We start from the raw sequence: 13,617 nt of genomic DNA, 5'->3' as shown, positions 1-13,617 counted from the left end.
GGGTCTAACTGATTTAAACCAGGCATGTCCTAAATAAATCGAAACCCATATAAAACGGGGAGGTGACTCTCAGTTCTGGACTCGGCTGGGGGAGGGTCTGAGAAATCTGACTTTGTAAGAAACGCTCTCTCATCTGTTACATTTGCAGCGTTGCCACTTTGATTTCTTCCCTTCCACATTTATCAGGACTCTGGTTGCAAAACCCAACTGGAACCAGCTGAAGCAAAAGAGAGGGGGTTCTTGAGGAAAAGGAGAGGCAAAGTGGGCCCCCAAGGCAGCTGGAAGATTTCCTCTTTTCTGTCCTTTGTCGCAGCTGGTGATGGCTGGGTTTTCCCCGGGGCAGCATCCTCCTGCAGCCAGGGCCAGGCCGAAGGAGGCCCTGAGTGCATTTGTGTGTAGCTTTGAGAACAAAGAGGAAAGACCTCTTCTCCAGAAGCCCTAGCTCCAGGCAGGCTGCAGGGAAGCTTAGAGATTGGTTAGCTTGGGTCCCACACTCATCTCGGGACTGGGGGTGGAGCGACCCCAGCAGAACCTAGTGGTGCAAAGTGCATTCCCTGGGCGGACAGGGAAGGGCGGACAGCATCATTGCTGCGTACTGCACCTCCTGCAAAGTCCAGTATTTAAAACAACTCTCGACTCGTTATTGCCCAGACAGATAAAATCCAAAGATGTTTAGAGCTCTTCCCTTCTTCCCACCAACCTGGCTCCCCAGATTCCAGACCCTTGGGTCTCCTGGCCTTGCCATCCTCTGTCTGGAATCCCCTTCTCCCAGCCCTCCTTTGCCTGGCTGACTCCCCCTGTGTTCTCTCTAAAGCCTCCCCTTTTCACTACCCTCCACCTGCTGTGCGTCCTTTCACCCAGTAAGACTCTGTTCCTGCCTCTGTGACAGCCCTCCCCTCACTGTATTATGTTTTGTCTGTCACCTCACCAGGCAGTGTCCTTATTTATCTTTATATCCCAGCAGCTGGTATAGCACCCAGCACGTAGGTCGGTGCACAGGAAATACTTGTTGCAGTGATGTTGAGAAGGATAGAATGTGCATATGACAGCAGAAATCACAAAATAGTCTAAAACCTAAACAAACTCAGGCTTTGCTACCATCAGTGAAGATGTAGTAGATTGCACGCAGTTTTAGTTAGGTGTTGCTTCTCTACCAAGTCATCTTAGAAATTCAGTATTTCCACGTGTCCAAAATCATTCTTCCTCACCTCCTACAGCACTGTTTCTAACATTTCATTGTTGTTTTATTTAAATAAATGTATTTATTTTATTTATTTATTTTTGGCTGCGTTGGGTCTTTGTTGCTGCGTGTGGGCTTTCTCTAGTTGCGGCAAGCGGGGGCCTCTCGTTGCGGAACACGGCTCTAGGCGCACAGGCTCAGTAGTTGTGGCTCACAGGCTCAGTAGTTGTGGCGCATGGGCTCTAGAGCACAGGCTCAGTAGTTGTGGTGCATGGGCTTAGTTGCTCCGCGGCACATGGGATCTTCCCGGACCAGGGCTCGAACCCGTGTCCCCTGCATTGGCAGGCGGATTCTCAACCACTGTGCCACCAGGGAAACCCCTCGTTGTTTTAAACTATCCTTTGACATTTTAATATTGACAGCTGGCTCCCTCACCTGCAGAATTAGCAGGGCCAATATTGTGGGTCCAAAATTATTTTTCCAGCGGGTAGCTGAGCTGCTGATTCTAGCTAGTGGGGCCTTGTGACTTCCAGAAGGGCGGTTCTCCCAACTCAGAAATCTGCGTGTGCTGTTTGTAGCAGGGTGTGTGCACGTGTACACACACGCCTGTGTGTGTTGGAGGCATGAGGTGGGAGCGGGTGAGGAGAGCACCACGTGGACTCTGGGGGCCACTGTTCAAAGCACATGCGTCTGAATCTCACCTGCCTGAGTCTCATCCTGGCTCTCCCTGGGTAACCTGAACAGGTGAAGGCCCTACGGGAGCCTCAGCAGGTCATCTGTAAAATAAGGAGGGAATCAGATCCATGCCACGCTACAGCCTAGACATCCACAAGCAACACATCACTGCGACTCTACGCTCATCTTTTATGTTGTTTTTATTTCTCCACAGAGGCCTCATTGCCAGCGGTTTCACAGAAACCCACTATCTGCAAGATGGCACTGATGTCTCCCTCATCCGAAATTACACAGTAAGTCACGCATGCTTGGACCACCACGATACTCTGCTATCAGATCTGTGCTTAAACTCTGTAGCTGTTTTATTCTAAGCAAAGTCACAGGCCTAGATCTTTCACTTAGACCCCGAGACGAGTTTGAGCATTGCTTACGGTTTGGGCATTGCATTATAACTCCAGAAAAGCGCGGCTTTGGCCAGGCCCGTGCCAGGACAGTCCTTGAAGGTATTGCAGGCTGGCACTGAACCCACCTGCCAGTGACCGTGGGATGCTAAGCTGGGCGAATCCTTCCTGGAAACCAAGCCCAAATTGGAGACGGCTCAGAAAGCAGCCACCCCTGGGCTGAACTTGGCTGCATTAAACTTGCAAGTCCCTTAAAGAAATTCAAAGGAAAACTGACTCTGCTTAACCTTTCCTAAATGTATCCACCGTGTCCATATGATTCTATATCATGGTTGTTACTGGAATGTGACATTTATCACCTCTTAGCTTTTCTAGTATCTGAAGTTTTACATGTAACTTAGACAAGATGCGAACTTTATTCATTTTTTCCTCTGAACAAACGCTTAGTGTGCTCAGGCCCAGGTGGGAATGTGGGCATTAAAGAGAGTTGCTGCCCTCTGAGGACCAGGATGGTTACTTGTTTTAAAGAGCTATGGGTGGGGCTTCCCTTCCCTGGTGGCACAGTGGTTGAGAGTCCGCCTGCCGATGCAGGGGACGCGGGTTCGTGCCCCGGTCCGGGAAGATCCCACGTGCCGCGGAGCGGCTGGGCCCGTGAGCCATGGCCGCTGAGCCTGCGCGTCCGGAGCCTGTGCTCCGCAACGGGAGAGGCCCGCGTACTGCACTAAATAAATAAAGAGCTATGGGTATTCGTTTTAAAAAGGATAATCTTAGAGAAAGGCTTTACATCTACAACTGAAATGTCGTCAAGTAACCATTATTGTCGGCAGAATTTTTGTTAATTTTTGTTAATGCCTGACCAAGCTTGGGAGAGTCAAAGAAATCCCTGGGAAGCAGAAACAAACCAGGGATGTAAGCTCAGAGCACTAAGCTGGTGAGTTGAGGTCACGGGACCCCAACGGGCTATTCAGGACCCAGAGAGAGGACCCCGTGCTTGGGGGTTGGGACCAAAGAAGTGGGCATCTGCAAATGAGAATCCCGCAAAGGCTGGGGCCCCAGAGAGATGCTTCCTCTGTGAAAAGAGGGACAAGTAAAACTTCAGTCCAGAGAAGGGGCAACAGAGAGAATTGTCTCCAGGTGTCCTGGATTGAACAAAGATTTCATAAAAAATAGAGAAAGTGAAACCCGAGCTAGCCTCATAAAGTGTATATTTGGAATGGGGTGGACTGGTGTTCAAATTTCTAATACCAGCATAGGAATGGAATTCCCAGTAAATGTTGACCTCAGAACTGGTCCCAAATCAGCAACCCTGCATCCCATGGGCCCAAGCTGAAGTCAACTGAAAATAGTTCTATAGGGATATTTCTACAGCCCAGGGTACCTGAGATTCCCACGTCAAAAACAAAGAAGAAGAATATTATCAAAGATGACCCAAAATCAAAATTACAAAACACACGATTAACAAAGGCCAGTGTAAATGACAAGGGAAATGAGAATTAGCACCTCCAGGAATGCGAGATCACAGAAAAGTCAGAGGAGGATCTGAACTATTTTAAAGAGAACAGAATAGGTCCAATAAAAATTCCAGAGTGAAAATACAGGGGAAAAAAAAAACTAAAGAAGCACCAACAATGCTCCCCCTTCTGCTTAAGCCATGGGATGGGCAGTTTGTTTCTCAGTGGTGTCATTAAGGACCAGTTGTTGGTTTTAGAAGGCGGAAGGGACAGTGAATACAGATTTGTCCCTACTGAGCCTCTGGTGGGACAGCGTAGTAAAGATGTTCAGTAGGCAGATAGCTGTATGACCCTGGAGCACAGGATAAGGATGGCGGCCACAAAAGCAGACCTGAGGGTCCATCTGAGATATAAGTAATCATTGGTGCCCTGACTTCATTTGACTTTTTCTTTTCTCTTTTTTTCTCCTAAGAGGATGTCATTTATACGCCTCTAGAATTAGCACAAAAGCTCTCCTTACAGTGTAAATTGTTGTTCTGAATAGAAACAGAAAAAAGAGATCCTAGAAATACTTGACAATAGGCTCACATCCTCCAAATCTCCCTTATAGATGATAGTGAAGGTGCTTATTGATTACAGACCATCTAGAAGATGTAAGATATTCTTCCAAAGTTATTTTAATAGTTTCATGTTTTCTGTCTCCATCTCCCTGACCAATTTCCTCTTCTTAGGGCATTTTTGGTCCTTTTTTCTCATCTGGGAAGAAAACATATGATAAGAGAGAAGAAGAAATGGAGGACTAGATAAACGAGGGTCCAGCAGCCACTGGGGCTGTTTGGGACTTGGATTGCGAAGGCTGAAGGCTATAAATCCAGGCATCTTAGAAAACAGCCTGGATGGAAGGGCACTGGAATGCTGATGGTAGTTGTCTCTGGTGGAGACTCCGTATTTTTCTGTTTGGGCTGATTGATGTATATATGGGGTGGTGGACAGGTTACATTTCTCATCTTTCCACGAGGTCACTGTATAGACAGGCAAACACCTCCCCCAACCCTGACTCACCCCCTCACTCCTCCCCATGGAAGCATCTTCTCAGGGAGGGGAGGGCGAGAGGAAGCAAGTCCTGGCAACCGCTGGTCCCTGCTAACTGGGGAAGGGGCAGAGCCCCTGCCTTGGAAAGGCCGTGAGCTAGCCTTGCTGTCTTCCCTCGGCCGAGTGTGGGTGAGCCCTGCCGGCCCCTCTGTGGAGTGTTCCAAGCAATGGTCTGCTGCGGCACCAGCTTCACCAAGATGGGTCCTCAGGCTTGGCTAATGAGAGCAGGGTGGGGAGATGAGGGGAGACGAGGGTTAGAAATTGCAGGAAGCCTCACTTCTGCCCTGACCTAAGTTGTGTCCTCTGATGGAATATACCAGAAAGCCCTCTTTCAGAAGTAGTTAAGCTCGTAGTGTTTTTTGATCTTCATTGGACTCTTGGAATCTTTCTTCAGTAGGTGAACCAACTGGAGGCTGGGTTAATCGGCAACCCGACACCTCCAGAAACGGCAAGCATATATTGCTTTTACAATTAGAAAAACAGTGACTTTTCTCGTAATCTGGGGCCACCTTCCCCCATTCCTTTGAGTGCCTGTTCTGAGCTGTCAGCCACGTTACTGTAAAGATGGGTGAACAATCTCGTTCACTGAAGAAAACCCTTAGCCCTAGACAGCCCATCTTCCAGCAGAAACCCTTTAAGGGGAGCTCAGGGCCTCATACTGTCTTTCGTGGTGAGGACACAGATGCAGCTTTGGAGGTTTTGTTTCTACTAAATCGGGCTGGGAAACAAAAAGAAATGTGCTGATTCATCCCCTTTTCCCCCAAAGTCAGCACACAATGGATTTCCCTAAATTTAAAATTATATATAAAATAAGAACCACTTTTTCGCTAGCATCTTTCTTTTTTAAATTTAATCTCTCAACAATCAGTGTAAGCTGGTTGACAAGCAAACTAGCGGCTGATTTTAATTTTGGAATTGATCCCCTGTCTTTTATCTCTCTATTATCCTGACAGGATGAAATATTTGTGGCTTAAGCCCTTGCTGGCCACATCTAAGGGAAGATTATGTCTTATACTGTCTCTTTTAATAAGGCCTGTGGGAGACAATGCCCATGATATTTATGTTGTCTACATCCCAAAAGACAACTCTGGGAAAGGCCAGAATGCCCTCCAGAAAGTCTCCTAAACGCTGTCAGTGCTTTGGTCCAAACACATCCTTCTATTACATGCATGTTAACTGAGCATCCCCATTGTGCCAGGCCCTGTGACTCCCACTGACGATAAAAACAGACAGGAGACCCACATGGAGCTGGAGGGTAGAGACTGACATTATTGCAAGAATCACAGACCAAATTAAAATCTGTGCTAAGTGCACCGGAGGAAAGGCGAAGGGGCCTAATCTAGTCTAAGGAATCATGGAAGACTTCATGGAGGAAGGAACATGTGAACCAAGATCTGAAGTTTAAGGAGGCATGAACCAGAGGATGGGAAAGGGAAGGACGTTTCTGGCTGATGCCAACTTTTACTTGGAAGTGGGGAAATGTCTACAATTTGACAGGGACCAGAGTATGTAGGACTTGGAGGCCAAGGTGACAATTTGGTTGTCATGGAGGAGGAAGCCATTAAAAAGTGTCAACCAAGGGGATGTCATAACTAGGGATAGACTTTGGAAGATTCCACTGGCTGCAGCTTGAAGGTCATCAGAGGGTCAAGAGCAGAGATCCAGCAGGGTCAGGCAGTTGGCTCTCGTGGAAGAGCCCAAAGCCCGGGTAAGAGGAGATGGTGGCTGCTGGGACCATGGGCATGGAGAGGGCGAGAAGGAAAAAGATCTGACCTTCTACACCTGAAGGGTTCCATTTGTTGTATGTGTTTCTCATTCAAAAAATTTATGAAAACATTTCCTATAATAGACGTCCAAAGGGGACCTTCAATATTAACTGAGGCTGGACCATCAGACAGGCATGAAATCCCATATCTTGATCAAAAGTATTGTTTGAGTGACATCCCATTCATTTCCACGGCAAATGTGTTTCCTATCAAAAAAGAGTAGAACCTTTTACAATCGGCTAGGACTGAACATGTCAGGGCAAATGGGTATTAGAGAGTCAGCTACATCCCATCTCTGTTAGGGAACATCTGAAGAGGATGGAAGATGATTCTGGGGGTAGGAGGGAAGGCAGAGACCATTCTTGTCTCGTACAGGTACTAGGTACGAGCTAGGCCTGTTATCACATTCTTAAAAAATGATTTAAAATGGACTTAACTTCCCTAACATCTCCATACTCTCTGCACGTCTAATTCATCTGCTCTTCCGGGCTTGCCTCTGTCTCAGAAGGCTGCTCCGTCCTCCCACTGACCAAGGCACTACGCACCCCCTCTTCCCCTCAGGTCCTCGCCGTGTCCTGTGTTGATTTCCACCTTCACAGCCATCTTTTACCCCTTCCTGATCCACTGGCAGACCTGCTGCTGCAGCTCAGCTCCTCCCTTCTCCTCGGCTGGAAGATTGTCATGGCCACCTGACATTCCTCCCCACTTCTCGTCTCACCTATGTTTAATGCAGCCACCACTCCTGCCTACGTGATCCTTCTAGAGCATTTTTCTGTTTATGCCCTTCCCTTTTGCACTTGTGTTTCAGTCCTCACAAATCATCAAGAGCTTCCTCAGTGCCTCCTTCATCGAGTCCAAAGTTCTGAGACCAGTATTCCCATTCCATCATGGTGACATACCTTACCTCTTCATGCATGCGTTCATTCACTCATTCATTTATACACCCATTCAACAGCAGATGTTTGTTGAGTGCCCAATGTAACCTGAAGTGAGCACCAACAACATGCCAGGCATTGTGCGAAGCGCACCAACAACATGCCAGGCATTGTGCAAAGCGCTTTGCACACATTTTGTTGTTTGATCCTCACAATACATCAGTTTTTGCTATTTTTACACCCAGATGAGGAAGCTGAGACATAGAGGACTTGAGTAACTAGACTAAGCCCCCAGCTAATAAGGATCCAGACTCTCACAGCCTGAGTCTAGAATCTGAGCTCCTCACCACTATAATGCAGACAAAACACTGGAGCGTGTCTGTTGTATGTCCATGGCCGTGCTGCTTGTGTTGTGGAATTAGTATATAAAACTGTAGCGAGGTGGATTCAGGAATGGGCTGGTGTTCGTTTGCAAAGAGAGAGACCCAGCAGGTACTTCTTGGGGAGAGCAGAGGATGCTCTGCTGACCTGTTGTCCTGGGATACAGGGAGGGGCAGAAAGCCCTCTGGGAATTTGCTGAGTGCATCACTCTGAAGTCCAGTGGAACTGAGTAAGGTCTAGTGCCATGTGGCGGTGTACAGGAGGGAGGGGGCCACATTCCCCATCCTCAAGGAACATACCGTCTGACCACAGACAACACGATGCACCCGTGGCAAAGATGCTTTAGGAGCCAAACAAGGGAAAAGCCAGATCCACGTGGAATGTGCAATGAGTTCCCAGAGGAGCTTCAGGTGTGGTGACTTTCCTTCTCTAAAGGTGTCAGGAGAGGCTCTGGGACAGCCTTCTGTCTGGAAGCGGTGTGTGTAGAGAGTGGGTTCAGAAGCCAGGGAGGCAGCCTGCCCAGGCTAAAATCCCAGCTTGAGCCCTGAACCAGCCGGGACCATGAACACGAAACAGACACTGAACCTGGCGCACAGTCAGGCTTCTAGAAAAGTGAGCGCTTACAGCATAGTGGGTTTAAGTACATGTTGTCATATCCCAGATCTGTGACAAGGACACACATTTCACAGATTGATTCGATCCCTAAGACCCCGGGCAGCAAGTGTCAATCACGTTTTACAAATTAAAAATAGAGACTGAGTCTCAAAGCACAAGACTTCCAACTCCAGATCGGTCCAGCACGCTCACTAGCGCAGCGGTGCTGTTTCCCGGCCCAGGTTGCAGGGTACTCCCAAAGATCGTGAACACAGTTTTGTAAGCTGCGTTCTCTCCTGCCGAATGCCAGCACCGCAAAGTAACGTGAGCGGCCCCTGAGATTGGTCCTTCCCAATCTTTTAAGCAGACACGGTTCTTGTTAGAGCTGGGAGCAGACATGGCTTAGGGAGCATGGGTGTGCTGACTGACTTCTCAAAAATCCGTCCCGTACACTCTCAGGGGAAAGCGTAATGTCACTCAGTCAGAGAAACACACGGGGCTGCAGAGTCACTTTTGCTTGAATGCACGGTAACCTTCTTTCAGTCTCAAGCAAACCCTTGGTATGTGGGGGCCTGATTCTCCATACAGGGGAGGAAAGGCTGGACCATAGGTGTGCTGAAACGCAGGTCAGCAGGTCAGGCACACGCACATGCACGTGTGCACACACACACTCACTCACCCTCACACCCCTCCTAGCTGCAGATATTTCTGAGTCTGGAAACGACTTTACTTTCCTCGGATTCCCTGAGTGATGAGGCTCTGCTGTACTTGAAAAAGTATTCCGTCCGAGTTTGGATTTTAGGTGATAACTTTTCATCGCGAGGGCACATGTTCATAGCAGCAAGATGTGGCGGGGAGCTGTCCGGCCTGGGGACGAGAGGCTTGACTTTTAGTCCCTGCTCTGCCATGAACCAGCTCTGTAACCTTAGACAGTTATTTAACCAGTCAGGGCCTCAGTTTCCACATCTGTTCAGGGAAGGTTGGTCTTGGACGGCCTGAAGTTCCCTTCCAGCTACAACACCGTGCGATTCAAATGCTAAATCAAGACCGTTTGTCACATTGCATATAGCCGGGGAGGCCCTTTAAAGTTCCCAAGGAAAAGAACATGGAAAATAATTTTCGCTCAGCTTACTCCCTAATGGAATTTGTCTGCTCACGGGTCCTTTTTAATCACGAGGTCAGGCCACTTTTGTTAGCTATTTAGCGTATAAAATTCCTTTCTTTCTAGTCCACTGAGAGTTGGGTAACAGAATTTTTATTTTACTTCCCGTATGGCATAGAGTTGAGGGCTACTATTTTCAAGCTCAAGTGTTCTTATTCTATATCCTCTTCCCCACCATTATATTTGATTGATAGTATTAAACAGAAGGAGAGTTTATTTTACCGGAGGGGGGAAATGCATTAGGTTAAGTAATAAGTATATAAAATAAATGGTTAGAGGTTTTGTAAAGGAAAAGATGTAATTTTGTGGTTATGCATGTTTGGGACTATTTTCTGTTATGTTTTGCTGGTAGAAAGAGAATGTATCAGATCAGCAGAACTAAGCCAAGACGACTGTGCAAATAAGATGATGTCTTGTTCAGCCACGTCTTTAGAGACGTGAGCATGAGAGAAAGAAAGAGACGGTATGGTTTGACTCTCTTGAGGCAATTGGAGGGGATGCAGTTGGGGAGGCTTGCAAGGGTAATTGTTGTGATCGACAGATCCAGTGGGCCCTGGGGCCCAAGACCTCCAAGGCATGGTGGATGCCTGCATCTCTCACAGGTGCGGCCACATCCAGATCCAACAGGCCACATGTTTGCAAACCTACAAGGCCTGGCAGGTTCCCGCCTGTTAACATCAGTCTATAGGAGGCAACCTGGCCCTCAGACGTGGGGACACACACTCACCTGGAGACTTTGTTGAGTGGGCACTGCTGGCCCCCACGTGATGCTGCCTGCACTTCTCTCTCTCGACCCTGGCCACCGCCAAAGGGGATCAAGCCCCCCAGAGGAGTAGGAACGTACATCTCCTCCACTCCCCACGGTCAAATTCCCCAACCAATTATGTGACACCTAGTGTGATGAGTCTGTCTCTCTGATTTGTCAATTTATCTATATGATGACTTCTATATTATAAAAACGAAATCACATTTGTTTAAACATTTAGTTAATCATATTAAAAAAACAAAACTTCATGAGACTGCAATTGTCCTGGAGGATCTGGAACTTGGAGTTCTAGTAATAGTCAAGAGTGAGCAATGGGCTTGCTAGTCAACTGTCTGAAGATGAACAGAAGGTAGTTTTAGAGCTTAGAAATGAGGTGTTAACTCTGGTACTGACTGAGAGAGTTGGGGTTGTTTAAGGACCAGAGTACAAGAGCTAGAATCCACCCACTCCTCTTTTTTTCTTCACCCCCTCCTCTTTTATAAGCAATAATGCAGCCTAGTTGTTGAACTGGAAATTAATTTTATACTAATTTGTTCTCAGCTCATTCTTTAATAAGCTTATATTTCTGGGTATTTAATTTGAAAGCACATTTGATAAGTAATCTATTAAAAAGTAAATTAACACTGAGAATAAATGAGTTTGAAATTTCAGAGGTTGGTCATTAAGACTATTGTCACCATTTGGTTTTTGATTTTTTAACCAATACTTGGTTTCCTATAGCAGTATTTCACAGTTATCTGAAATGGAGCAAATTATTTAATGTACAGGACCCTCAAAGATGGGTAAGTCAAAAACCAGTGGTGCTCGTTCCCCTAGCTAGCCTAACTGGGTCCCTTCACTTCCTGAGTCATCTCAGCTCCAACATGTCTGCTGGGTTCCCACGGCTGAAATCCCCCCACTCTGGGCAGAGGGGACCAGGCCGCTCTGATGCCCTGGGGCATTACAATCCAGTTACACAACCTCCCCATGTTTAGAGAATTGTTATCATGACTCCCTTAAGTACCCAAAGCTAGAGTTACCTAGAGAGGGGGAACCATGGAGCCCTTCCAAAGTTACTTCCCATGGAAACCGAAGAGGCAGGCTGGCAGCAAGGGTCCCCCATGGCCTGGCTGGATGCCTGGCGGCTGGCTGGCAGTATCCCCCAGCACTATCCCTCGTGCCCCCTTCCCTGGACCACGTGCCCACTGAAGAGGACACCCTCGCCAGAGGAGACGTGGGGCAGTGAGTCTGCCTCCACGCCTGAATCTCCCAGCCAAGCAGACAAAGCCCCTCCCTGAACTGCCCCCCTCCCCCATTGCCCATGTTTGTGCGTGTGCTTTCCCTCTGTGGGCAATCCCCTCTCCCACCTCTGTCCCTGGCCACCGGGCCACCCCACTCCTCAACGTTGTATGGGGGTCAAAAAGGAGGCCCAGAAAATGTCATTATTTCCAGCTGGTATAGTCAACAACATAAAAAATCCAAGCTATGCTACAAATTGTTAAGCTGATAAGATGGCCCAGCAGGAGTCTCTGATACAAGATCAACTTTAAAAAATAAAAAAGCTTTCCTTTACATTAAAAATAACCGTGTATAAGATGTAATAGATAAAAAGACCCTATTTATGATATCAACAAGCCTATACAATACCTAGACATAAGCCAAGTGAAAACTTTCCAAAGCCGTTCAAAATAAAAACATCTAAAACTAGGCAGAAGGATGTAAAAATGGCCTTATTATGTGGAGAGACATACCGTGTATATGAATAGAAAAACTTTTTATTTGAAGACTACAAATCCTGACTAAAGTGACCTCTACATTCAAATTAGTCGAGCTGAAATCTCAAAGGATTATTGCAGAGCTTAAAATTTGATTCTAAAATTCACCTGAAAGAGAAAATAGGCAATAATACTGTAGAAACTTCTGAAGAAAAAATAGTATCAAAAGAAAACTCACTCTCAACAAGGTTGCCAAGACGAATTGGGGAAAGAATCGTTTTCTAACAAATGGTTCAGGGCACCTGGATAATCCACATGCAGAAGAGTGAAATTGGAGCCCTACTTTAAGCAGATACAAAAATTAATTCAAAGTGAATCAAACATCTAAATGTAAGAGCTAAACCTCTAAAACTCGTAAAACGTAGATGTAAGTCTTTATCACCTTAGGTTAGGTAAGGGTCTCACAGATATGGCACCTAAAGCATCAGCAACCAAATTAAGAAAATAGAGAGCTTGGACCTCATCAAAATGATCAGGCTTTGTGCTACAGAAGACATCAGGAAAGCGAAAAAACAACCCCCAAAATGGGAGAAAACATTTGCGAGTCATATCTCTGGTAAGGGTCTAGAATCTAGGGTATATAGAGAACTCTTCCAACTTAACAATAAAAGGACAAAAAAAAAAAAAAAACAAAGAATAGGCAAAGGATTTTAACAGACGTCTCTCCAGAAAAGATGCATAAATGGCCACTAAGCATGAAAAAAGATGTTCAACGTCCTATGTTATTAGGAAAATGAAAATCAAAACCACAGTGAGACACTACTTCACATATACTAGGATGGGTGTAATCAACATCATAGACAATAACAAATGTGGGTGAGGGTGTGGACACGTTCATACCTTCATCCCATACACTGAGAATGTAAAATGGTTCAGCTGCTTGGGAAAACTTCGGCAGTACTTCAGGATGCAAACAGAGTCACCATAAGATCCAGCAATCCCACTTACAGATATATAACCATATACCTACCTATAGTGTAGACCCCAGAGAACCAAAAAAATATGTCCACACAAAAACTTGTACATAAATGTTCATGGCAGCATTATTCATAATAGTCTAAAAGTGGAAACAGCCCAAATCCCCAGCAACCGATGAATGGGAAAACAAAATTTGGTATATCCCTACAATGTCATTTTATTCAGCAAAAGAAAAGGAATGAAGTACTAATACTTGCTACAACATGAATGAACCTTGAACACATTCTGCTAAGTAAGGGAAGCCAGACACAAAAGGCCACATTTTGTGTGATTCCACTTAATGTGAAATGCAATGCAATGAATAGAATAGGCAAACCCATCGAGACGGGAAGTAGTTTGGTGGTTGCCAGGGGTGGCCAATGGGAAGTGTCTGCTAATGGGTGTGAGGTTTCCTTTCGGGGTGATGAAAATGTTGTGGAATTAGATGTGATGGCTGTACAACATTATGAATGTACTAACACCCATAACAGTATGCTTTTAAAAGGTGGATGTTATGGTATGTGAATTTAATCACAATCAGAAAAGAGAACTTGCTCTGATAT

At 46.2% G+C, this 13,617-nt stretch overlaps 1 protein-coding gene across 1 annotated transcript in view; it reads left to right on the top strand.

Annotated features, from left to right (window-relative positions):
* The window catches only part of ADAM12 (ADAM metallopeptidase domain 12), a gene marked incomplete at both ends in the record, with an annotated part of 387,447 nt that overhangs the window by 249,986 nt on the left and 123,844 nt on the right, over window positions 1–13,617 (top strand). Inside the window, one exon of the mRNA XM_082673912.1 lies at window positions 2,070–2,148. Coding sequence (XP_082530038.1) covers window positions 2,070–2,148 — 79 coding nt within the window. The remainder of the gene's footprint in view (window positions 1–2,069; window positions 2,149–13,617) is intronic.

This window comes from Grampus griseus (assembly GCF_964374135.1).
Source record: "Grampus griseus genome assembly, chromosome: 16".
NCBI lineage: Eukaryota > Metazoa > Chordata > Mammalia > Artiodactyla > Delphinidae > Grampus > Grampus griseus.
Note: the sequence above shows the minus strand (reverse complement) of the source record. Positions and strands in the feature narration are given on the sequence as shown.